We start from the raw sequence: 27,470 nt of genomic DNA on the forward strand, positions 1-27,470 counted from the left end.
GGTACCGCTGTGGCGGGAAGGTAAACGGCATTTCTGTATGCTCTGGTTTCTGTCACGGTGTCCCGTTGCATCAGAATCAGTTTAGACCTGCTGGCCACATGACCCAGAAAGCAAGATGAGCACTGCAACCCCATAGTTGCCTTTGACTGGCCAACCATCCAGGGGTCCTTTACCTTTTCACCTTTACATATAACCTGGTAGAGTTGACCCTTTACCTGAAACTGAAGGATAGAAATATTGACCCGCCTAAACATATTAATGGATTGTGTAAAATTGCTTGCCATTCTTTAAAAGAGGAAAGCTTTGAGAAACTCTGGCTGGGGCTGAGATTCATGGGCATGGTCGGAGGGCAGCTCATCCACCCCACCCCCCAAATCAAGTAAATAAATAAAAATACTTAACTAGCTGACCAATTGTGTCACAGATAACTCGGTTCTGCCCCCTAAACATAAAGCTTGCCCCCTCTAAAATAAATCCTGGCTATGTCCATGCTGAGATTATCAACAGATTCCCATAACTGCAGTGGTGGTCATCCTTCTGGAGTTCTGGAACCATACAGGGAAAGATAGAGGTCAGATGAGATTCAAAGAGAAAGAATTAAGTAGTTAATAGGCAAGATACCCTCCGCAAACTTAGAAAAGGTCCTGGGAAAGGCTGTGAAGTGTGGGTAGGTCAGCAGCAGCAGATGATGATCATCATCATAGGGCCATGGCTAGCCCTGGAAATGCAGAGGGGCGTAAGACACCCAGGAGACAGGGAGAGCTGAGGAATGGTATTTATGGAAGGATGGGTGTGCATGGAACCTGTGCCTTTCTCCCCTCAAAGAGGTTTATACTTCTGATGCTCTTAAGCAGTCACCAGACTATTCAGGAGACCCTTTCCACCGGACGCCAGCGGAGTAGCTCAGATGTGCTCGCTTTCCCAAACAATTTACGTGGCTGAGGGTATGGGGTGCTAAAAAAGCAGCTGCACAAACCAATGTGCATTATAATGATGGGCTCATGCACCTGTGTTGACTAGTTGTATGGCTGTGGATGCACATGAGAATGCGCATCCCATTGAGGGGAGTGTTGTGCTGACAATATTGTGACGATCTGGGGTCATAAGCGGTACAGGGTTTCCTACAGTTTCGGCGCTCAGATGCACGTTCTACCTCTTTTCTTTTTTCATCCTCTCTGCCTAGTTTTGCTGGAGTTTGCACCTAGCTGCCAATTTCTTTTCTGGCTCAAAATAAATTAGATTGAATCGGAACATAAGGAAAGCTCAGTATAATTGTGCACCAGAGGAACAACAGTATTCCACATCAGAAATCAATCCTTGTGGATTACTATGACATTCCTAGGTGTCAGCTTGTGAGGGTGGATGTCCTACTGGAGCTTCAAGAGCCTCATGGCTTTTATGAGATGGATGAGGTGAGGTAACCTGGCTGAGAAGTTCCTTTTGTGGCAGTGCACAATTTTAATCCTTCACCTAGGTCACCACACTGCCTAATGCCAGCACTGATAGTGATTTCATCATAACAATTAGGCTCATCCTTCTATATGATAAAAATGCTACCACATTTATATGTAACTGACTGCATTCAGTTCAAGCATGCATGAAATAATTTTCTCCCTACAGCAAATCGTTGGATCAGAACCTCTTGGTATAAAAATGCATCAATTTTTCTTTCTGATGGAAACTAAAGTTACAATTTATTAAGCAAGAAGAAAGCAGTTAATTAAGATCAGTCAAATACAAAAGATAGGGCAAAAATGTTCCAATCGTTATTTATAAAAAGATGTCAGGTGCAATTATATATAAAATAGTATTTATTTGATTCATTATTAATAACTGTATGCTTTGAGAAAAACAATAATTTTTTCTGAAGCTTCTTCCAGAGCTCTTGTACTATCATCTTCATCACTCACCTGAATGTTGACACTTCCTGCTGTGCATATATAAATTAACCAGTAACACTGCCATTATAAAAATGTTGCATTAAATTAAGAGAAATGTAAACCACTGTGCAGTAAAAAGAAGAAAAATCTCTGACACCTTTAAGCCAAATGTGCACTGCATATAAATAACAACAACTCCCATCACACTTATTTTAATGATGACTTTATCATAATGTGGACACAAATAAAATTAATATGGAGTTAACTGCTTCAGTGCCCCACGGATGAAGTACCCAGACATGTCAATTATAACCACAGAACCAGGCAAATAGATAGGTAGCAGGGGGATTCTTGTATTACAGCTATCTGTTTGGTTTCTCTTTAGGATGAACAGAGTATATTATTCTTTAGGGTTTTCATTATGACTTGTTTCACCAGAAATGAAATCCCTTGATAAAAGAAGACACAGATCAATAAACAATACCCTCCAGAAGTAATATATGCTACCATTTGCAATCACTGAAATAATTCCATCCTTCCTCTGTAAACAGAAACATTTTAAATCTGTACTTATACTGCAGATTCCTGTGGTGTGCTCATCTGTAGGCTGAATGGTTTGATGTTGTCACCCATTGTATCCTTCATGGACCATGGAGCCACAGTTGTTATGTTAAACCTTGTGCAAATAAAGCATCCAATCTTACATGCCTTCCTCCCTTTTTGATGCTGCTATTTTCTTGATCCATCTCTGTAATCTCAACATGGGAGAAGATTCTGCTCTGGCTTGCAGTCCCGGAATAACTCTGGCAGGTAACAGAGAGGTGTGTCCTTGACTCCACACCTAAAGCTCCCAGCCCTGTGGGAGAAGCCTTAATCCTGCACTCTCTCATGGGTCTGCCCCAGTCCCAGTGACAACTTTACGTTACAGCTGCATAACAGGTGGCATAACTTTAAATACCACCACCGAGGCAAATAAGGAGAATCCCGGACAGATGCTCCCTTCCTCCCCACGCCAGTGGAGAACTGGACCCCAACTTGTTTAGCATCCAATCGTAATATATCACCATAAGTGCCCCATACAGGGAACACTGATTTCATGTATCAAGAGACACAATTTATAACACTACACATCTTTGATTTCATGTATGAATCAACTCAAAACACATGTTAATGATTGGGTACATCTCAGTTGCTCCTCTGTTTGTTTTTGAAGCTTTCAAAGGCACAGGGCCCCTGCAAGAACAAAAAGGCTGGCAAACTCATTCCCCTGCCCATTGCAGTTTCTTACGATCACTTCTGTCAATCACTCACCTGCTCCTCCTGGACATGTTTGCCCAGTGGACAGCAGCAATCCTTTTTGATGGGAGGGAGGCAAGCCACCACTCAGCTTTGATACATGGTGGGGAGCTACTAAAGGAACATGCCTGGCGAGAGTGGGTAAATGATTGTCAACAGCAGCAGTAACCAGCAGCAGAGCAGAGCAGAGTGTGGGCCCCCATTATAGTGGTAATTCTGAGGTGCTGTGGGGTATCATGGCCATAGGAACACCCTGTACATTATCTATAGTAATCAGAGTAGTTTACATTAATGCAAGCCTGCATTGCTGTCTCTTGCTGAAAAGCAAAACTAGATTGAGCAAAAGCAAATTAATAAATCTCATGTTGATGAATTCACCATATTCCTATTTCATTATGGCTACCATCTTACATGAATAATATTTACCGGAACATCAGAAAAACTCAATTTGTGAACCCGGGTTACTCATATTCTCATTATCTAAATTATATTTGGGTGGCTTGTGTAGCTTCAAATCTCTCTCTCTCTCTCTCTTTAAATAAGGTGACCTATTATCTGAATTGTGGCTTATCCAAACATTTAGAATGTCCCCAACACCATTTGGATGCATGAGGATTCATTGCCTTGCCAAATTACTATTAAGTGTTCCACAACTGTCATCAATTGTATAAATGTGTTTATGCACTGCATACATATTTTATGTGTGCATGCGTGTTATAATCCATGTGTCATTTATACTATGTATTCAGTTATGTGAATTCTGCCTGAAGATTTGGAAGGAGAGCAAATGGCTCACCCTTTCCCTAAATAGTTGTTGTATTTCTTATCACTTAGTATCGCTGAATTCCATTAATTTCCAACAAATCTTACAACTGGGGATAATGTCACACTTGTAGATAATTTTAAGAACACATTACCAAGGTTTTGGAATCAGGTCTGTGTCAGAAATATGGAAACCATGGATCATGTAAACCACTGGATGTGCTGCCTTTGTGCATTCTGATTGTGTCGAGGTATAATCAAGCTACAGAAATTGTATTGTAGACAGTTGGCAATAAAACATGGACTACTTGAAGCTGAGCCTGTGCCGCATTATGAATGCTTACCTGATCCAGTTTTAGAGAATGTTAATTTCACACTCTATTGGGATAAACCTGTAAATAGTACTGACAAATCAGCAGGTTATAATAATCCAAGCAATAAAAATATACACAGCAATTCCTCTTACACGCAAAATGAAAAAAATAAAGAAACCGACAAGAAATCCACTTTACAATAGAAATAGGATGTATGTTGGGACTCACCAAAATGTAGAGGGATCTGCGTCTGTGTATCTGTGTATAATATATCCCCTCCAAAATTAATAGCTATCCCTACCTTTGGAAATACCTTATTAAACACCATTGCCCCAAAACAAAACCAATTATTTGTCATCATTGTCATGCAGCATTCTGTTCCCAATGGTAGCTAGGCAGATGCTTCTATATAGTGGTACATTATTGTGGTGTCTAACCCCTGTTGCTTGTCCCCTGTACTTGCTTACTCACAAGTACCCTGCCTTGGAACATGGAAGTTCCATCTTGGCCATGGTAGACCTACCTTTCCTGAAATCCCTCCCACATATCTTCCCACATATCTTTGTCTATACATAAAAACCATCTCTTGTCATGGTCCGCCTCCAGCGTGACCAGTGGATGGAAATGCAAGGGAAACAGTTGATCCTGGACAAGATGAAAGTGATGGATGAGCTCGTTATTATATTTATTTTCAATCTAGAGAGAATATTAGTTTAAGGGTTATAATTTGAAGCAGGGGTGGAAACTCTTTTTTTTCTATAAATGGACGTTGAGCCACAGGAAAAGTCAGTGGTCTGAGCCACAGGTTAGTAGAGCCAAGCTTTTTTCTCAATCCCCTCTTTTCTGCCTCCATCTTTCTGCTTCCTCGTCTTCTGAGTCATGGTGGTGGCTGGGTGTGTTCTCACTTACAAACCCTTCCTTCTCATGTACAAATTCTCTCAAGTTTATGCTTCACAAAAGATGCCACTATCTTCCTCCCACCAGCAGCACAGCATAGACCATTACAAGCACCACAGTAGGCAAACAGCACCCGAACCAACCAATCCACCTTGGAACCAACAAGCCAGCCTCCTTCCTCAGAAAACTCTAGATTCAGGCCCAACTTGCTCTTCTCTGTGTGCATATGCAGGACTGCGGCATCCAGCGAGCCCAAAGCAGACCTGGAGTGACCTTTTCAACACAGCAGTTTCCCCACAATGCCTTAAAATACCCCTTGTGTGCATGTGTAAGTAGATGGGTTTTCTATGAAATAAAAAGTCCTGGGTAAAGAAATAAAGCCACTTAGCTGTCAAAAATGAAAATTGAAGATGGTTCCTTGGTGAATTTTAGGTGTTGTGATACAAAAGAAGGTGAAGGAGGTCACTTAGATAAATTGGGACCATGCTGTTTAAGATTTCTTAGCATCACTAGTAAATATAGATTGTAAGTATGCTGGAAATTCCCCTTCTTCAGTTCAAGGATACTGTGGTGTGTGCAAAGAGGAAAGTTCCATTTATGTGTGGTTTGTTCCATTTTCAGGCTCTCATTCTTGATTCCCATATTCTGCCCTAATTGTGCTGCAGTTATTCAGTAGTCCTAAGTGCGTATACAAGCGACTCTCAACTTACAAGGGTTCCAGGGATAGAGCATAAAGCTAAAATCGTGTCTAGTCAAAACTGCAGTGGTGCAAATACAGTGGTAGGTGGGATTGCCAAAGTCTTTTTTCCCCTAGATGTCCATCCTCTTTTTGTCCTATTTTTATTTATTTCTTATTTTTTGTCAAATGCACAAAGCTGAATGTGCACAAGTTAAATGCACATACGTTGTGACATTAAGGTATAATTTCATTTTTGGTTTCCCCATTTCTATCTTCACAACAGTCCTGCAAGGTAGCTTAGTGAACCTTGTGGGTCAACATAGTGCAAGAGGAAGAATAATACCCTTTGCTCCTGAAATTGAGGTGTGTTGTACAATATGTGTACCGCATTTCCACATTCTGAAATTTGGACTACATTCTCTATCAATAACATGGAGTTGAAAGGCTGTATGACATCAAGTTGTGGTAAGGAAGAGTTACAGAGCACTTTACCATGGAGAATACTGTATAAACAATATTTTAAAATGCATACTTCTAGCTTGTTTGCCACAAGGTAGTTATGTGATCATGAATCTAAGAGGCACAGTTAGCAGAGTAGCAAAACTGAGATCTGCAAGTGAAAATACTGTGAAAAGCGTTAACTAAATAGCCTCCATCTCCCTCCTTCCCCTCCCAACACCTTTAGGCACTCAAACACCTGCAGCCTCTAAGGATATAAAATAAACAGGTATTATTATTTCACTTCAACCCCCATCATTATTCTCTCTATAATTTTTGTTTAAATAATATGTGCAGTTTGCAAAGAAGGTTGTGCGATATTTACAATCAGATCCCATGTTCTTGATACCCAGATTTATCGTTTGACTTGTGCCTATTGATTTAAAAGCCAGGATCTTTCTCATTCATGGAGGTTCCTTCTGGCAGATTTAAGATCTTGTAAATATTCATAACTGGGGTTGCGGGGGGTCAACTTTTTAGTGACCTGGACAAAACATTCCATTAATTTGTTATCTAATACAAAAACACTTCAAGCAACAGAAAGCAATCCATATCACAAGATCACAAGTTGTCAGGGAGCTGGATCCTTTGTCTTGTGAGCAGCCCCCCACCATTGGTTGTTTGTTGTCCTTTGCTTTTGTAAATAATGCATATTTGTGACTGCTAATGGTAATTAGCCCATTTAATTTTTTCAGTTATGTGCTAAGGAAATAACTGAAAAAGCTGCAAACTGCACACAGTTTCTTCAATTATATATATTAAAAGTCAGATTGGCCCCTCTTTGTAGATAACATTGAAAAGAAATGAACCAATCTAGTGTTAAATGCCCTTGGTTGAGTGGAAATATATTTATGTTACAGTTTCCATGGATAAAAAACAAAAAAGAGAGACCAGTATTTTCATTCCGGTTGGATTAATGATTAAGGCAAAATAGTATTTCTTTCTTCTTGGATATTTGACACATTGAGTGATTGTTCTGCATTAATTACACAGAATAATCAAACCAAGTATCGCAAATGTCCCGGCACAGACCAAGTCATCATCTGCTACCAAGTTCAGAAATATTTGTTTGGTGGCCTTAACAACAGGTTGATAAAACTCTTTTTATTTGGAAAATACTGATCTGCGGGATATAACAGATATATTTGTGTATTGTGAGTACATTTTAACATATTATCATTCCCTAGTATGTGATTCATTTCCTTTTGCTTTGTTTAGAAGGGGTGAGTTGCAGTTCCCTACATAGGCAGGGCAGATTGATAATTTGCGCAAACTCTCCTTGGAGAGCTATTTGTGTTTGTGTGCGAGAAAGAAAATATACACGTACATATATATACAGGCGCATACAAATCCTGTCATGCATAATCTGTGCGAGGCAGAAAAAAACTCCAAAAGACTAGAGTTTGGTAAAAGAACAGTAATAATAATTTTGCATAAGAGGGGGTAAAAGTTACATTCCCCACCCGGAAAGACTGTTTTGCAGCACAAAATCACCCACCCACCCACCTCCTCAGCATGTAATTATCTCTTTTTTGGCCTATCCAATTTGAGCTGATTGTTGTGAAGCCTTTGCGTTAGCTTGCTGCTCTCTAGTGTCACGTAGCCTCTGCCGAACAAAATTGCTCTTTAAAGGTTAGATTGGTAAGATGCTTTCTGTTAGTAAATAGAGGGGTTGTTGGTTTGCTTTTTGTTTTGGGAAGGTGAGGTGGGGGGATTGTCTTCGGATTGTGGGGTGTGTGGAGAGAAAAAAAGAAATAGTTCGGAAGAGGTCTTTGATTAAGAGTAAGTGTGCGCTCTTTGCCCTGCTTTTTAGCGCGCAGATACAAACACAGTCGGGTCAAAGGGTTAACAGCAATTAACTGTAGTTGCGTTGGAGACAAAAGCGTTATTTCACAAAAGCATTATTTCACCTGCTGTCAGAAAAGAGAGAGAGAGAGAGAGAGAGAGAGAGAGAGGAGGCCCATTGTGTAGGGGTGTTTGAACTGATTATGTTTAGAGGCTGGTTGTGATTGGTGGAGAAGGGCGTGGCTGATTGGGTAGTTTTGCATCTTGTCAGCCCAGGAGCACCCTTGTGCGTGCAATCTGTCTGTAACCTGAGGAAGCTAGAGACTGTACAACAAGGCTTTAATAGAAGCTTCATGGCCCAGCACTCTGTTTGTGGTGGTGGCAGCTAAATGGAGTTTGTCAGGTTTGTCAATATGATTGATTTTACGATTTTCTTCTTAAGAGAAAAACCTTACTTTATGCACAGTTATAATAATGGTCTTCAATTTTGCAAGGGCTGTTTTCCTATCTCTCCCTCCCTCTCTTTCGTTTTCTTTTTTAAACTTGAAATCTGTCGTTTGCCAACTTCTTGATCAAGAGTTTTATGGAGGTGCTTTAAAAAAAAACCAGACTTTTTGGGGGGTGGGAGAGAGAGAAAGAGACAGTGTGCAGGCCTGCTTTTCTCCATATCCAGAAGTTTGGGAAAGATTTGGGAACATTTTTTGAAAGGGGGGGGGAGTGAAAGCAATGCATGCTCTGTTATTTACTACTGTGCTGCTCTCTTGTAGCAAGTGCAAAGCTTCGTGAGGAGTTAGATTTAAGAGAATACTGTGTGATTGTGGACAGTTTACTGAAGATGTTTTAAGAGAATCTACAGAAATATTATTTTTTCTCTGTTGCTGCTTTTACTTTTACAGAATTCTTTGCAGTATTTGTGGCTTGGGTGTCTTCATAGTATTTTGGGAAAAAGAAAGGGAAGGGGTAAAACTACAGATCTGTAAAATGCTGTGCCAGGCACAGTTGTGTTTGATTTTACTTGCCAGTCAATTTGCCACGTGAAATTAAGTATGGGAAGGTGTGTTTTTTTTACACCGACTGGTATTAATGTGTTCTGAAGAAATAAGTGTAACTGGATCTAACTGTAACTAAGCTAAGTGTCAGTCCTGCTGTACTGAATTTTTCTGCAAAATGAGATTATTTTTCTAAGGGGTGGTGGTAGTAGGGAGGAGGGAACTGTTAGGAAGTGGGTGGTTAGTTTAGAGCAAAGTGCACATACATGCTTCCTCTTTGAGATTAACTCTTTCATACCTGACATAGTTGAGAGAGGAGAGGAGCTGAATAGGTCAAATAGGCATTCGTTTGTGGAAAGTTTGCAGAAAGTGTGGATTTAAATGTAAAGCGCTGTTTTAGAAATAGATAGCAGTGTTCTGAAGATGCTGCATTTAAAAAAAATAGTGAAGGCAAGCTTCATGAGCAGGAAATAGTCTTTGTTCTAAATGAATAAGATTTGTTTCTGGAGAAAAGTTAAAGGGCTGTTGATGTATAATTATTAAAGTGGCATAAATTGCTGTATTTGTAGGAAACATGGAAATGTCATATATATATATATATATGTGTGTGTGTGTGTGTGTGTGTGTGGGTCTAAATTTGAAACATCTAAAAAAAATCTGTGTTTAGATAGCAAGATACAAACATAAATGCATGCACATAAGTGCCTTGTAAGCTTATGTAACAGCTCCAGCAGGATTAGTGATATGGGCTATTCACAATCAGGTTCTAAGTAGATTTAATGTAAATACACTTACGTTTCTTGCCCACTTCGAGTTCAGATTGAACAGAAAATATATATATACACTGAGCAGATACATGTATAGATGGGTGGCTTAAATGTATGAGCGCTTTGTGATATATTTTTACCCTTGTAGCAATGTGGGATATTTGTTCTTGAAGCAATGCTGCTCTTCTACTACTGCAGCTTCCCTTCAATAAACAGATAAACATTCTGTTTTAGGCAGCTTTAAATAATCATACTGCCTTCCCGGTACTCTCCAAAATTGCATTGATAAGGATGTAAATCTGAAAACAAACCCTGTCCAAACAGTATAGCTGATTTGGCCTAGGATGCGATAGAGCTGAACTGAAAACTGATTGGCCTGACACTTTATAATCAAAGCTGATTTATTGTTCATTAGTAGTGCATTAGCCCTTTCAGGCAAGACAGTTATTTGTGTAGGGGCCTGTCAAACAAAAGACTGCTAGCACCTGTCATTTTTAAACCCTGAGATAAGCAAAAAGATATTAAGATAATGCAAATAGAAATATATGCCTGCAAGAGGTAAACTCTTTGCCTGTGAGCCTCCACTTAAAAATAACACTTTAAAAATTCCAGGCCTGCATTCGTTGCACAGATAAACCTTATTAGGGATAAAAACGCATCCCAGTGGGAAAAAAGTGATGCTTTTAATCAGGGGGTTTGAACCTCATTCAGCATGGTGTGCTTCTCAACATATAAAATTGAGACATGCCTTGGGGAAGGGGCCCCAGGTTAGAAAGTTTGAAATTAGGAGATTGCCACTAGCTTTTACGGATCTGTGATTTTATTGTGGATTTCTTTTTCTTTCTTTTTTATTGTCTTTTGTTTTGTTTTGCCCTAAACTATTGCATTAGTTTATATTGTTAACTTCATTTTGTTGGTTGTCTATTTCCATCCCTGAGACCTTCCAGTGAAGGGGTGGGTGCTATGAATGCTTTTAGTAAATAAATAATGAAATAACGGCTGCTGGCTGATTTAACCTTTCAGATATTTTTCTTGTTGATTTTTATTTGCCAATACAACATAGTTAATTGCCTATATATAGATATATATATGCCCATTGCCAGCACACTGTCAGAAATGGACTTGTACCATAAAATGCTGCCTGTACCATCAGGGGTTAATTAAGTGAAAACATGATGACATCACAGCAGAGCTGCGAGAAAGTCAAGATATATCTCCTGCTGTATTGGGACACATTTCTGCAAATTCCCACTGCCCTCTCATTCTTTCACTCCCACTGCCCCCACCCCCTTCTGCCCCATTACTTAGGAATGATCTCATGACACAAACCAGAAAACAACACAAGCGTCAAAAGAAAACAAAATTAGTCAACTTTTGTCTGCCACCATAGAAACAAGGATTAACTTATGTTATTCCAGAGTCGTGGAGAGGAGACTATCTGCATGAGGATATATAGGGCATTGTCTTCTGTGAATTTTTCATTTGACAGGGATTTTGGAGGCTATGATCTTAATTAAATCTCAACTGGCTCAAATAATGCATCTAAAAAGGCATGCAGTGTTGCGTAACCTTGCTGAGTTAGTAAACCATAAATCATCAGAAAGCTTATGATAGGGAGTTATTCTCTCTCTCTGAGGTTTTGTTCACCATTTGTTAGTTTTGGTTATTTTTTAAAATGCACATTGCTTTTTAATCGCAGTCCCCCTACCCTACCCCCTTCCCTCTCTCTCACCCCCCCCGTAATATAAGGAGAATTAGGAGATGCCATGCCCAATAGCATCGGAGTGATGCAATGAAACTGACATGAGATCATAACTTTCTATAGCTTTTCACACAGTTGTCTGCCTGATAGCATGATGCGAACTCTGCCTGCAGTTTTTCAAAATCGGAACATCTTAAGAGGGAAATTTTAGATGATCTGTGCCAGGACAGTTAAATTAGTACACCATCACACCTATGTACGTCGTCTCTGTTCCTCACTGAAATTCAGGGCTTCCTGAAAATTATTAAGCAGCCTTATAGAAATGGGTAGCATCACCATTATTCAGTTTTAATAGACAATTGCTGAAAAGTGGCCAGGTTTTCTTTTCTTTTGTTATTATTATTGCAGATGGTCATATACACAGCGGTGCTTCCTCAGGTATGTTCACAAATAAAGCAAAATAGATAACGTGTGTGTCTATGTTGACAGTGAAGGCTATTGATTATATATGGCAGACAAAATTGGTATGTTACAGACACAGAGCAAATGTGTTAATGCAATAATTTACTTACCTTCTTGAGCAGTCTGCTTTTGGGAGTTGCTGCTACCTAGAAATACATAGGGAAAACCCCATGTTTCTTCCCATTATATTTCTGGTTCTTTTTAATGTGCTGGAAGTATAAATGGGTAGCTGTTTACAGTGCAGCAGGCTGATACTTTGGGGGAGATGCTTGCGAACTCTTAGTCCGGTTCAGAGGTAAGAAAGTCTTGCTGAACTTAAAAGTTTATAGAGTGAAGAGGCAGAGGAAGAGAGGCACAATGTCAACAGCTGTTTTTTTAGCTTGACAGAGACACCTTAGTTTTTCTTCGAGGAAATGTTTATTACTTGATAGGTAAGCATTGTGATCTGTTCTCTCACCCCCCACCACTGTGCTTGGGAAAATAAAGAGATAAAGAGTGGGATCCCAGCCTGCCCACCCCCATCCACACCTGCGTGGCTCAATTGTGGGAAAGTTCTGACACCCGCAGTCTCAACTTGATAGTGTTTGGTGAGAAGCTTGGCCGGCTGTAAGCAGTTTGTTTGTTTTACTGAAAGCAGGGCTGTGTTGCTGGAAATTAGCTTTGCTGTGAAACTCAGGATTCATTTGAAATGCCCTTTATTTTTATAAGGTCTCCCCCCCCCCCTTTTTGGCCCTAGGTTTATTTATTTGTTTTCAAGAGTTGAGTAGAGGAAGGATGGGAGGGGGGTAACGTACTCATTATCTGTAAAGCTGCCTGATGTGTCTGTTTTTATATAAAATGGAATCAAGTAGTTATATGAAGTACTGTAGCCTGTTTTTGTTAACCTTTCCAGTGCAGTTTCCTCTCTTGTCCGTATTGTGTTTGATGGGGTGAGGGAGAAATTTGAATGAGCGTTGAACAAGCATCCATTATTGCTAATTATTCTGTGCAGGTTTTTGAGGTGGAGTTCCTTTCAGTGGTTTGGTAAGATGTTATATTACCTTTTCTAAAGGAAAAACTTAAGAACATCCAAACAACAATAGCTGATAGCATGTTCTAATTTTTAAGCTCTCTATCTTGCCCTTAAATCTAAAACATCATTGTTCAAATAACTGAGAACAAGGTAAACCAACAACATCAAAAAGGTCGGTTTCTGTGATTTCTCAAGGGCTTGTTATTTTGTACTTTCCAATTCTATTTGATGTCTTGACAAAACAAGATGACACAGGGGAGAATACATTAAATTTTGATCCCCCCCCCCAATATAACCTGTATCAGTAGTGGCAGCTTAATTTTTCACACGTTTTTAGGAAAGGTAGCCTTTTTATTTTGCACAATTACTCTTAATTGTCACACCCCTTTATGTGAAGGATTTCTTCTAGGGTTTTCCCGTTTGCTTTCATTTTGCGAGGCATCTTTTTTAAAAAAAGTGTTTTGACCTTTAACATGCAGAGAGCTTGCTGGTTGGAACGTGTCTTCATTAGAAGTAAAGCAGCGAATAGCAAGATTGTAAAAGGAGCATCTGATGTTTTCTCATTACAGATCAGCACAGCCAGTGTAAATTAGATTCTGATGCACAAATGAGGGCACCTGTGATAGGTGTGAAATACAGCACACTTAAGCAAATAAACTTTTACAAGTATTGTAAAGGCTGCAGTTCTGAATAAAGTGACACCCTCTAGATGAGTGTTTAGCAGAACAAGAATCTGAATATATCTTGTCATAATCTGACTGCTTTCTTTGTGTCTGATTAAGAGTAAACTGGTTCAGTAAGTTTGCCATATTTTAATTGCTTATTAATATTACATTAGTCGGTACACATTGCACGTATACCCCCTTCCCCCAACCCATCCACTCCCCAAACCCAGAAGAAAAGACAGAACCACATTTTTAACTCTTAAAAGAAAAGCAGCAGAAAGCAAAGCCACAGGCTAGTGCTGCAAATGATTCTGGTGGTGCTGATTTTGCACTTTCCAATACCTGCTGCAGAAAAAAATAACATGTGCTTAAATTTCTCCGTAACGACGTTCTCAGCCTTGTATTATTAAAATCTCACAATGTACAAATGTTTTAGAAAATAACAGGCAAGGTGTTGTATCTTCTTGACTGCATGTAGATAGGCTTAAGAATTTATAAATCAGTATTGATCTCATCGGGGTTTTTCTTTAAAAGCTAAACTGAAAAGAAACGGAGCAATTTGTGCATTTGCGTGCGCACACACATACACACACAATTAGTTTTAGTAATGTGTAGTATGTCCTTATTAAGCAGGTTAGGTTTGAGAAATAGCAAATGTTTAATGGTCCTTTTCCTTCCGTTACTCCTTCTCCCCCCCCCACCTGCCTAAACTAAGGGTAGCTTTGCTTGATAGATTCCACTGTAGCACTCCTGTTAAAGTAGAAGATACTTAATTTATGCAAACTTTATATTTGTATGCAAATTAAATGGGTATGTATTATAGCTTCAGCAATTAGTAGGGGGCTTGGTATGCATGAGAAGTGGCAGGTAGGATCAGGTTGCACCAAGGTTTCACATTTTAAACAAATACTAAATCTTCATGTTTCTTTCTTCCTTTCTGTCTGTCTTGCAGTTGGTAAAGAAGGGTTAACGTGGTGGGAAGCCCGAAATTATTTACCAAGTCAGGCGAATCTATTCTGCTCAATTGTGTATGTCTGGTCAAACTCCTACTCTTGGTGAAATGCAATAAACAAAATGATAAAAAATAAAATGCTAATTGAATTGTAAAGAGCTTCTTTCTCTCTCTCCTCTTTTCTCTCCCCTTTTTAATAGGAGGTTGTATTGTTGAGGAGAGAACAGTTATGCTAATGACTGACTACTTAGCTGGTTTTACATTAATATAATGAACAGTACCTGTCGTAATGTTCTGTACAGTGTTATGGGCGAAAACAGGGAAGTCTTAAAAGTGAAATTCTCTTTTGCATAGTGAAACAGAATCATGGTTTCCACACGAATGGTTCCAGCACTCTCAAGTTTCTTTTTTCTTTTTAATGGTTTTTGTTTCGAAGACCTGAAATATTGTGTCAGAAATGTTCTATCCTGGGTGAGATGCGGGTAATGTGATTTAGTGAAAACCTACACAGTACTGCAACAAAATGTTTTGAGCATCATTCTGAATGCTTCTTTCACACTAATTATAATAATTACAAACCTGCATATGTATTAGTAGAGGGTAACCTTAATTCTGTAAACACTGCCCTTGCAAAGTTGGTACAGTTGAATTTTTCTTTTATTGGTTACACATAGTTGCTTATTTTACATACATTTCATGAAAATCAATTCTCATTCAGTCAAGAAATCAAGATGCCATTTGAAACACATTTCTTTATTTTTGCAAGATTAATTGTGCATTGTTATAGGATTTTAGGATAAATCATGAAACTTGAAAAAATATTTTCTTTTTAAAGTCAGGGAGTGATGACAATTTGTTCTTTAAATTGAAGAAAAATAAAATGGTAATTGATGTGTTTATGTTTATGGAAATTTGAACTGGCAAAAAACCCTTTATTTAGCATTCAGTCTAATTGAAGAGGTGAAATTTTAGATGATGGTTCATTTACATTTGTCAGTGGGAAAGTGCCACATCACTAGAAGTCTTACAATTGTTATCCTGAAGATGAACTCGGGCTAAATTTAAGGCTACAGCAATGGAATATTTTCCGGGGGGAAGTGAAGTGGGCAAATGTAGTGGATGGAAATCTCAAGAAACATGCAGGCATGGATTGGGAAAATAAACCTGGATCCAACTGGTTTATTTAAAGGCATATTTGCTGTTGATGGTATTAGAATGTCAGCAGGTCTATACTAGTAGAATTATAATAGCTGAGCAGCAGCTGTATTTTTCATTCACTGCCAGCTCTAAATGCAGCTGGGTACCTAACCACACCCTGTGAGTATCTGTCAACAGGGTTGCATGTAGTTTGCTAAATAAACCAAAGTCATTAAATAGGGCAATGAATTGAGGGCAGTTTTCTAGGGCAGAACTAGCACACTAATGGTGCAAGATTTATTTGAAGTAAGTTCCATTGACACTTTCTCCCAAGTAAATGTGTACATGGTTGCAATCCGAACATCCACTTGGCTGTGTCTTAGCTCCTATCCTATTTATATTTCCACCTCCCTGAAGAAGTAAGCTAAATCTATTGCACTCATTTGTTGTTTTTCTGTGAAAGTGCATTTTATGATTGATAAAAGGCATAAAACACACTCAGTTTAATGTACATCACCATTAGTTTATTCCGGAGTACTCATAGTAAAGAAATGTTTGATCAGTAAATAATTTGTGGATTGGTGCCTTTCAGTGGTGTTTTCAAGTGATGAGATCTCATTCTTCCTTTCTTTTAAAGTGGGCCTTATTTAAACTAGGATGTTTTCTAAGCATTTGCCATTTGCAAAAGGTATCTTCAAATTTCAGCCACCCGGGACTGAAGTCCTGTCACGTTAACATCAAGAGCAGACAGAGGTTTCTTATTTCACTCTGATGTAATGTGTGGTATACTGCATAGTCTCTAAAATAAGTACAGTTTTGACGGAATACACTCAAACAGGGACCAATAAATATTAGAGACTGTAGTTAAGAACTTACATGACTGTTTTAAATACTATTGATTTAAACCACTGGCTAGTTTTTATGAATCAAAGTGTAATTTTCAAGCTTTGACTATATTTCTCAGTGCTAGAGCACTCTCTCTTGTGTGCCTTTAGCAGCTTTCCAGACATTCAACACAGGATTAAATGATAGTAGTTACAATGATCAATAGGTTAAGACCGGTACAATCACTCTTGCTGCTAATGACCTCAGTAGTAATGGGTAATAAAGTGTGGGCTATAATAGCCTATCCCTGCTGCAGCAGCCCTTTAAAGCCTAGTATTACTAGGGACTAGTTACATGAAGAAGTTGGACAGGACATTCGAAGTTGAGAAGCAGAATAGCTATCCATAAATCTCTGGCTGTTGCCCGCATACACCACAATAGTTTCTGCTCCATTTGAATATGTTTATTTAAAACTTTACCTATGCTACTGTCTCGAGTTCTTGAAGCAAGATTTGGGTTGAAGCTTTCCCAGTTAATTCTGTATAATCAATGTTGATCCATGTTTGGCATTCAGTAGACGAAATTGTTGAAGGTAAAAAATGTGGTTTTGGCTAAAAACAGCTATTGAAGAAAAAGGTTTCCTGGGAGAGAGTAGAGGAAGGTTAGAGTTAAGGACAGTGTAGTCTCCAGATTTTGAGGTACCCTTGGACCAAATACTCTCAACACCCTTCCTCCAAAAGTGGGACGCCTCCTTGTGACTATCAATATGGGCACCTCCTTCCTGTTCTCTTCCCTTGTCCTTCTGCACTGCTGCCCAAAAGGAGATGGAGACGAGAAAGGAGGAGGAGTGCCAATTTCTAGCTGCCTGAACCCAAACCCAAATAGCAGCCTGCCTCTCCCCATCCCTCCCCCAAACTTGGGCCAGTTCTTATGTTCATCTATCCACCTGATCATGGTGCCACCTGATGCGAACTGCTTCACTCTGCTGCATGGCAAGGCCCGCCCTATGGTGGATAAGGAGACCCAGGAGGCTCTGGGGGCTGTATGTGCAGCTCCCAACAGGTACCTGATGGTGTCCAGCCGCACTCCAGTTCATGGCAGGCATGAAATACAAATTGGGGCTTTCATTGTTCACAGTTTAGTTTTTTAGCCCCCATGTTCCACCTGCTCTCAGTATAGCTTGATACTCTAAATCTCAGGGTTGTGGGTTCAAGCTCCATGTTGGGCAAAAGATTCCTGCATTATAGGGAATATTGGAAGATTCCTACATATTGGAAGGGACCCACAACTCTACAATTCTACGATTTGATGAAGGCAGATCATGGCTTATAGGTATTATCACAGTACAGCATTGTTTTACTGCCTTGGGGCAAAATTACATACGATTCTTCCACGCTGATACTGCATTTTTCATAGAACTGTAGAGTTGGAAGGGATCCCAAGGGTAAACTAGTGTTTGCCTTTCAGGATTTGCTACTGGTGTTTACCCTTCCGTGAGAGGGCTGTGCCTGTGGGAGTCTGGAATTAACTTCCCAGGGAATTATGCTGTAACCAATATAAGTTCCAGCTATACTTCTGTAAGGCATTGCCACACGTGAACTCATGGGAAGGCACACTCTTGTATTAAGGCACTAGCCTGGTCGCCGTAGACGACAAGGGATTCCATGCAGGCGAGTGAGCAGGCTGGCAGAATAGAGCTCCTCTGTGCTCAGCATCGTAACCAAACCAGCTGCTAGAGGTGGGGGAAAATGCTCTTTGATGTGCATCATGGAATGCAGTGAGCTGTTGCAGGAGGATTAGAGCTCTTCCTCCCAGCCTTCCACAGGCTAGTAAACACTTCTGCAAGTTAGTAAATTTTGTAGGTTTATCTGCAAGCCGGCGTAGATAACAATTGAGAAGGCTGTAGAGCAGAAGGACCCAACCGTTGGTCTAGTATTCACTAAGGCTTGCTTCACAGATAAATTCAAGTAACTCTTATTACGCTATGCTTGTTCAGATCTTTAAGCATATCAGTGCTACGAGGGAGCTGCTGTGTCTTGAACTGGGTTCTCAATTGCTTTGGGTTATCCTGACATGCAGCACAGTGCAAATTCAGAATGGTAATGCTGCTGTGGTGTGGATTTCCAGTGTTAACGTTAATAGAAGTGTCAAAAGGTGTGTAAGTTTCTTTTGGCTCTTACAAACAAGAACCGTCTCTGACACTTGTGTAAACCTACACAACAACATCGGAGGGTGTTCACTATACATGAATCTGACCTTCAGGAACCATTTTTAGTTCATCAAAATTAGTGGTGCTGAGAAATCAGGACATCAGTGCATAATGACTGTGAAATTAGGAATGAGAATTTGCTATGCAAATGACAGGACAAATCATGTGAAAAAGTCAAGATAAACTGCATATTAAGACATTATGTTACATAAAATTAATACTGCGTCTCTTTCTTGCTTACTACTCCCCTGAAATATTTTTTTTAAATCCTTTTATCTCCGGATCAGCTATTGTCTACTGATTTTTTTAAAGCGTGGTGCATAAAAATGTTCAAAACATGTTATTACCTTTTATTGTAATACATGAGATGACAGCAGATCCTTTTTAACAAACTATATCCTTTACCGCTTTTAGTTTTCTGCTGTCATGTGTTTCAGCTGAAACTAAAGAAAAGTAAGGTGCTTAAATATTACTATTCAAAGTCATGTGAGTTCTGTATCTTCCCCCCATCTTTCTCTCTCTTGCTTGCTCGCTCTCTTTTTTTTCTGGTGAGATTTCTAGCGAAATAGTCTTGTTGCATTACCGGAACTGACAAAATGGTTCTCATGTAGTCTGCAAATTAAACACAAGTGCAGTGATTATTTTGAATAGCTAAATTACATTCTAGAAAGCTTGCAGAATTCAAAGCATTGTCATTAGGTATCCGCTTGAATACAATTTGTGTAACCTTGGCCAAGACAGCCTGTCATTTTAATGTCAGTGTTTTATCTGAACAAGACATCATCCTTTCAGATACAGTGTACAGGTTCCTTGCAAAGATGCCCGTGCAGAAACGTGTTAACAGTTGCAAATATGAAATGCTATCAAGTTCATCACTGTAGCTGTTTGTCACTGAAATGTCATGGAAAGCGGCTTTTAATGGTATCTCACATAATACGAAAGAATTGAAGCCATCTGTATGCTGGGTGAATATGGAATGGTAGAGACATCACTGTAGGAACTCCACTGCTAAAATTGCTTGGGAACAAGGTGCGGCTTTCGATATTGCCGAGATGGCGTTCATTTGCTTCAAATCATTAAGTTCAGGCTCCCCAGTGGTTGCTTTTGAAGGGTCTTACTTATTAATTAATGCAAAAATTTGTTAGAATTGATGGGTGCCTCTAGAAGGTACACAAATGAATAGTTCAGGTTTCTCGGAAATTATTCCATTGCAAAATAATGCATTGGGGGGGGCAGAGAAACATACCTAGAAGGTGTAATTAGTTAATGCTTTTTTATTATTATTTCTGTGAACTAAACAAGTCAGGATTAAATTATAACCAAGGTGTTGGGAAGTAAAAGATGGGTCACTTAAGTGAACCAGAGGAATGATCTTGAATGTTTGAAGTGGAAAGAGAAGTGTTTATTATCTTGAAAAACAACAACCACAACCATGATGAACAACATATTGAGTTGCTTGTTTGTTTACACTTTCCTAATTCTTAGGTTCCTGTGTCAGTGGCTATGATGACACCTCAAGTTATCACTCCTCAGCAAATGCAGCAGATCCTCCAGCAGCAAGTGCTAACTCCGCAGCAACTTCAGGTTCTGCTCCAGCAGCAGCAGGCACTCATGCTTCAGCAGGTAAACAGTTTGTTTCCTTTGCAGCTGTTCAGCTCACCAACACTGCTATTGAAGGACTAGCCTCTTTGAGCTGATTTTGAAGTCATGATTTTTTCCTACACAGCAGACAAACATCCTATGTGAATTGGGTAGACAGGCAGGCATAGACTACACACACACACACACACACACACACGAAAGCTTATGCAAGAACAAAATTAGTTGGTCTCTAAGGTGCTACTGGACAATTTTTTAATACAGTGGTACCTCTAGTTGCAGACACAATCCGTTCCGGAGTTCCGTTCGCACCCCAAAACGTCCACAACTAGAGTGGCGCTTCTGAGCAAGCACAGAGTGTGATAGAGTGCTTCTGCGCATGTGCAAAGCATGCAGAACGCTTCTGCACACACAGCGAAACCCAGAAGTAGTAGACACTTGTGGGTTTGCCGCATTCGCAAGCCGAAAAGATGCAACATGAACCTAACGCAACGCTAAGTATGACTATATATTTCGACTGCGTCAGAGCAACACAGCTACCTACCTGAATCTACACACAGACACACACACAAACGTGTACTTATAAGGACAATACATCTGTTGTAGCCCCTATACCAGCATGCTACATAATAGTTGCAGCTTTAGATGATGACTGAGCATATATCCCTCTCTTCACTGCATTCTCAAAAATACAGTACCAGGGACCAAAGATTCCAAAGCCTTTCAGAATGGGATGTAGATTTTTCACCAGATTTTTCCAAGTTTTCAAATATATTATAATGGTTGCTTTTCACCTACATCTACCAAAAAGAACCTGCGCCATAACTAGTTAGAATAAACAAGAAGTCAAAGTACTCCCCCCCCCCCCCCAGCTTACAGAGCATATAAGGAAACACACTGGAAAAACAACTAGCAGGTGGAGCATTTAGGGAGCCAGTTGTTAAGAGAATAGAATGCAGTTATGGGAGACCTGGGTTCAAAACTCCACTCTGCTGCAAAGCTTATTTGGTGTGTCAGCCTAACCGACTCATAGAATCAGAGAATTGTGGAGCTGGAAGGGACCATGAGGGTCATCTAGTCCAACCCCCTGCAATGCAGGAACTTTTAAGATTTAATAGATTATACCCTGGGATAATTTTTTTATAACCTCAGTGCAATTGCTGCCTGTCCGCTTTTACTATATTAGTGGTCATATCACTTGTGGTCATCTCTCCCGTTAGTGGGTTACATCTAGCCGTGGCTCACGCATTGGCTTTCACGTATGTGGTGGTAAACAAAACAATTACGTCTAGGCACATCATTTAAGAAGGCAACAGTGAAGTGTGTACAAACCCTTGCATGTCATGGAAACGTGTGTTAGACTTTTGATGTATGCCATGAATTAATATCGTTCTCTCTCTGTGGGTTAGTGGAAATGCAAAAATGACTTTGAGGTTTACATATCTCAGTGAGCTATGCAGGGTTAATTCATTAATGGTGCAGCAATGCCAAAGTCCATTGCAAGTTGACCTTGTGCACTGTGCCTTAGTCATTCACTCGCTCTCTCTCTCTCTCTCACTCATTCATTGAATGGAACTTTCAAAAAAGCTATCTATCTGGGAGATTGGGCAAGGTGGGTGGAAGCAGGGAGCCTGTGCCTGTACCAAACAACGCTTAGTACAGTACAATGCAATGATGATTTAGAAAGCATGTATTGCTTCTAAATAAAGATTCACCAGGCTCTCCCAGCAAGGGCATTTTGGCTTTGTTGTTCCAACCAAAGGTCATTCCTTGCCTTATTTTAATTAGTTTGTGTAGAAAATGGTATGTTTTTCATCAGTTCATTTTGGAGATTACTTTTCAAACGATAATGCCAAGAATAGTCAGTGTGCACTGAATTTATTGTCGAGTTTCAAACTAAAGGTCAGACTGTTACAGATAAAAGGATGCTATTTTTCAAATCGCAGTTTGTGTGTTACACCAAAAGGGGATCCTGAATTGGCTCTCCTACTTTGTTTTACTTAACAGTCTCTTTCTCTCCCCCTCCCTCTCTGTATCTCTCTCTCTCTCTCTCTCTCTCTCCCCCTCCCTCCCTCTCCCTTTTCCTTTGTAGCAGCAGCTTCAAGAATTTTATAAGAAACAACAGGAACAGTTGCAGCTACAACTTTTACAGCAACAACATGCCGGAAAACAGCCTAAAGAGGTACAACTAAAGCCCATTTTTCCCTTGCAAACCACAGAACCCGAAAGAAAGTATAACAACTTTAGAACCATCATTTATCTTGCTAATGGTTGTGAAGCTGAGCTGAATGCACCGGGCCCCAGCGGTTAGGGTTAGGGTTAGGTTTAGGGTTTAGGGTTAAGAACCTGTATTCTCTTTGCTGCTGCTTCTTTAGTTTGGCCTTCCCATTTTCTTCCTATGGTATGTTATAACAGCACATTATAGCTGTAATTTTTTTCAGAAGAAGGAAACGTTTCTGGAAGTTACTACTTGAAAGATTGCACTAACAACTTGTGTTTCCAAAACGTAGCACACTGAAAATCTCTAGTGCTGTATTTGCTGGAGTCTTCGAGGTTGTGTACACATTTGCCCTGACCCAGCATCTCTGTAGATGAATGGAGAATTAATATGCATAAAGTGGTTCTGTGCTTATAATTCCCCAGTCCAGCAGCTAACACGGTGCACATGTAGACTGGTAAACAAAGCTGAAATCTTGCTATTCAGAAGAAGGAGCTGGAGGCTGGATTCAGTCTCCCCTTCGCTGCCAAACAGTTGATTGATGGATTCCAGCTTCTTTTACTACGCTACGTGTGTGCTGCCCTGATTACTGCATGCACACTTTGTTTGGATTGAGGCCATTGGTTGCAACCCAGATAGAACGGGGTATCCTGAGGGGATATGTCACACATGACATTTTTCTTTTCCTGAGCTGGGGACCAATCTTTGGGTAGCTTTGCGGATTTTTTAAGTTGGCTCGAAAAAGTTGTGCACAAGTTCATGGGCTTGCCCTCACTACACCTGACTAGAACTCTTGAATCTGGGCCCAGATACAAAGATGGCATATCTGTCCCCACAGGGTCAGATGTCAGGACTCTGCTTTGGATATTGTAAACCAGCCCTGTATTTAAACACCAGCCTTGCAAGCCCAAAGTCACAAGGGATTTCATGCAGGCAAGTGTATAGAAATGCAACCCAACGCTACAGGAGGGGTGAAGCTCTTTGTATCTTTTCTGGCAGCTCCATTCAGGCTAGTATATCTATTTTTCAGGCTGGTAAATTTTGTGGACTTGCTTAGGAGGATTCTCTTAAACAAGCGGAGGAAGAGGAACTGCCACTCTTTCTATCCCCTTCCTTCCTTGTTCAGAATGTCCAAAGCAAATTTCAGGGTAGGGGAAAAAAAACATCTGGTGTGAAGCAGCCTTAAGACTCATTTAAATAATGGGAGATGGAAGCACAAAGCACTGAAGCCCCATTCACTCACTAGGATTTAAGCACTTCTAACTAGTCTCTGATGTTGCATGCATTATCTTCTACCCCTTAACATAACAGCTGTGCTTGGCTATAAAACTGTGATTGTCAAACCATGTTTCAGGGTATTTTGTGGCACTTCTGAAGTTCATCAGGTGCTCCGCAGTGAGAAGATGAGGAATGAAGGTCAAGCTTCTGAATGACAGCTTGTACCTAGAATCATAGAGTGGGGAGGGACTCTGAGGATCATCTAGTCCAGGCTTCCTCAACCTCGGCCCTCCAGATGTTTTGAGACGACAATTCCCATCATCCCTAACTACTGGTCCTGGAAGTTGTAGGCCAAAAACATCTGGAGGGCCAAGGTTGAGGAAGCCTGATCTAGTCCGACCCCCTGCAATGCAGGAATAGGCAGCTGTCCCTTATGGGGATTGAACCTGCAACCTTGGCTTTATCAGCACCACACTCTAGCTGTGCACCCACAGATTACTGTTCTGTATGTGATCTAGGATGCAACATGCCTCTGAGTACCAGTTGCTGGCAACAACAGAGGCCCTCATGTCTTTCTTATGGACTGTTTGGATGATGTGAGAAACAGTAATATAAGACAGTTCCATTTGTGAACACTCTAGATCCCGCTCCATAATCCTCTGCACATAGGTCCCATGACAAACCAGGCAGAAGTTCTTTGACAAAGGAGCCAGCGCCAAGCCAAGCTTTGGAGTAGCTTCCTAATGGAGGTGAAACTTGGGTTTGGGAGGGAATAGGTTTACCCTCTAAAGTATCCTGGTTAAAATAAACATATCTCGCACACAAACACACACACAGAAAAAGCCTGTTGAGGATTATACCATGCATAGCATGGACCAAAAAATATAGTTAACATTACATGAGCAAAATCTACAATTGAAAATGATGGCTGAAAAATGGAATTGTTGGTACATTTATGAAACACTGAAACCTGTGGGATACAGTGGGGTCCTCTTCCCTTCTACATCAGTTGTTACTGATAGTTGAATTGATGCTGCCATATGCCTTTCACAATTTGCAACTTTGCAAATTCTGCTGTATTTTATAAATTTTGCCTCTGTTTGTGTTCCTTCAAGACCATAAATTGCCATCTAGAAAATGCATGGTGGGTTATGGAAACTCTGTTGGTATTAAGGCGTCCCACCCCCTGCCCACTGCATGACTGCCTGTTGGGATGCCTAGAATGTTGTGCCGTATTACATGATGCTCCCACACCTGAGTTGGCTGTGTGTCAGCATGGTGGTTGTGATTTATGCAAGCACACATTACCAGATTGGTCCACACACTTTCTTGGCCTCCATCAAACCGCTCTCCCCTATTGTGGAAAACCAAGTTTTAAGTCAAGTGTGAATTTTTACAGTCGCGTTATGAAAATAAGGGGGGGGGGTTATAATGGGAAACGCTGACATGAACCTTAACTATAGCCCGTTAACGGGCGCCACTATAATAAAAAAGGGAACAGATTAAAAAATGTCTAAAATGTAAATCTAAAGGACTAACAGTAATTAAAATGGAAATGGCACAGGGAGGGAAGGCATGTAATTGTGAGATATCACTGTGCAGAATGCTCTCAGCTTTGTTTTGCTGGCTGTTTTTCTAATTCAGTAGGGCTTACTCATCAGTGGCAGTTCAATGCGCGTTAATGACTCTGGGATGCAGGCATCACTCTGGACAAAGAAATGATTATTGTGCGGTCAAAAGAAGTTCAAAGACAAGAAGGGAATTTCAGTTTTTCCCTTAGAGATCCACATTCAAGAGCATATAAATTAAGCCAAATGTTAAAAACCACAGTCTGAAAGCTGACTTCAAAGTCACAACTCTCTAATTAATGAACTGCGAGCTTCAGTTTGGACAAGTCGTGGTTTGATGCGCCCATAAATCAACATGACAGGTCTGTTTCACAGTCTCAGACAGTGCTTGTCATTGAGTCGCATCAGATGTAAACACAGCAAAAAAAAAAAAGGGAAAAAAAGAGGGAATATGAAGGAGGTGCAATTGATCAACAGAATTGGTAAAAACCCACTTTTGAAGCACATTATGCATGATCACAGGAAATGGCTATAGCCTCAAGAGGCTTTCTCCTTCTGCTGTTGCTTTTTTGAATCAGATTTCTAACAACCTTCAAAAGGGAGAATAAGAATTATGGAGCTTCTCCCCTGTGGCTGCCAGGCAATAACCCCCTGTTGTTATTTTGTGCTTCTTTCTTTTCAAAGGCGTCAAATTTTAGTTTTTAAAAGATCTTTAACTCTATATTTGAAGACAAACAATAAAGGGCTGCCACTGTCATTCTTATCAGTTACCAGGGATTGTATTTTTTTCTTTCTGTTGCCACTTCTTATTAACCTCTTATTTGGTCTATTAGACATAGTTTTGAATGCAAGCCTGCATGCTGGGAGAACATGAAAGTTCAGATGAGCTCAGAGGGCAGATAAAGAAATTTGAAGGGGAAAGTTACACAGCAGAATGAACGATAAAAGTTAACTCTTCTAAATTGCTGTTGTCAGACAGGAGAGCGTCTCTGACACAAAGATGATGGCTTGGAGAAGAAGGAAAAATACTTTCTGTGTTAAAAAGGCAGGATGGAGGGTTGGACAATGTAATGGCATTTCAATATCCATCACAACTGATTTACTGTGGTCACACACCTGATATTGTGGTATCCAAAGTTACAATAAGAGAAATCTCCTTCCTATTTTAAAATTAGTATTACAACATTGATTGATGTAAGGAGAGCGAAGGGCACACACCCCTTGCTTTTTAGCTGCTGTTTGCTGGGGGGGGGGTTAGAGGAAGCGCCTTTTCTTTTAATAACCAGATGGTTTTAGTGAGGGGTGCTTCAAGCAATACAAACCCATCTATGATGGTTTTTCACCGCCATCTTTTTAAGTGAAAGAGGAATTAATATCCACATGGTAAGCCATGTGCCTGTCTATGCCCATGCATATGGCATGAGTGTGAATGCATGTGTTCAAAACTAAATAATCACATGAGAGAAATTGGTTATGGACTTAACCATTTTAAAATTTGGCTCAATTGTGTTAATCTGCTGCACTCTTCCTTGTTGTTAGCTCACAGTCCCATCCAAGCAGATCTGAAAGCAAGGAATCTATGACCTGTAACCAGTACATTCTATATGGTAGTGTGTTTTTTTAAAAATTAAAAGTCTCTAGTTTTTTGCAAGTAAGAATTAAAGGGAGTTTTCCGGCAGGGTGGAGAGCATGTTTATAGCAGCATTTCCATTTGTTGCAGCCAGATCTCAAGCCTGTTAACTCCCCAGGTCCTATTCTCTCGTGTTTTGATTTTATTAAGCACCATCCCATTGAGTCTATCAAATAGACCTGGGGGAAACGATGATGGAAATGTTTCTAAATAAAGGTGGGAAACACCCCCCACCCGCCTGCCACCTACCCACCCAACCACCTTTTTTTCTTTTCTTCTCTTTTTTTTTGCATTCATGTTGAGCTAAGTAGATTGTTTTGATAAAAGGCTGTTTGTCCTCCAGTAGTTATGACAATTTATGTTAGGCAGTAGGGAGTAACCCAAGAAAGGAAAACAGACCTTTGAC

At 40.1% G+C, this 27,470-nt stretch overlaps 1 protein-coding gene across 16 annotated transcripts in view; it reads left to right on the forward strand.

Annotated features, from left to right (window-relative positions):
• Positions 1-27,470, forward strand: part of FOXP1 (forkhead box P1) — a 543,747-nt gene that overhangs the window by 405,782 nt on the left and 110,495 nt on the right. For 13 of the 16 annotated variants that reach the window (XR_014216021.1, XM_082209686.1, XM_082209682.1 and 10 more), the window contains 2 exons: positions 20,317-20,454; positions 22,523-22,612. Coding sequence is in view for 15 of the 16 variants with exons in the window: in XM_082209686.1 (XP_082065812.1) it covers positions 20,317-20,454; positions 22,523-22,612 (228 nt within the window). In the remaining variant the exon portion in view is untranslated. Of the gene's footprint in view, positions 1-8,374; positions 8,515-20,316; positions 20,455-22,522; positions 22,613-27,470 lie in introns of those variants that run through there. The other 3 variants (XM_082209685.1, XM_082209674.1, XM_082209678.1) reach the window with 2 other exon arrangements.

Source organism: Podarcis vaucheri (genome assembly GCF_965113315.1).
Source record: "Podarcis vaucheri genome assembly, chromosome: 2".
Lineage (NCBI taxonomy): Eukaryota > Metazoa > Chordata > Lepidosauria > Squamata > Lacertidae > Podarcis > Podarcis vaucheri.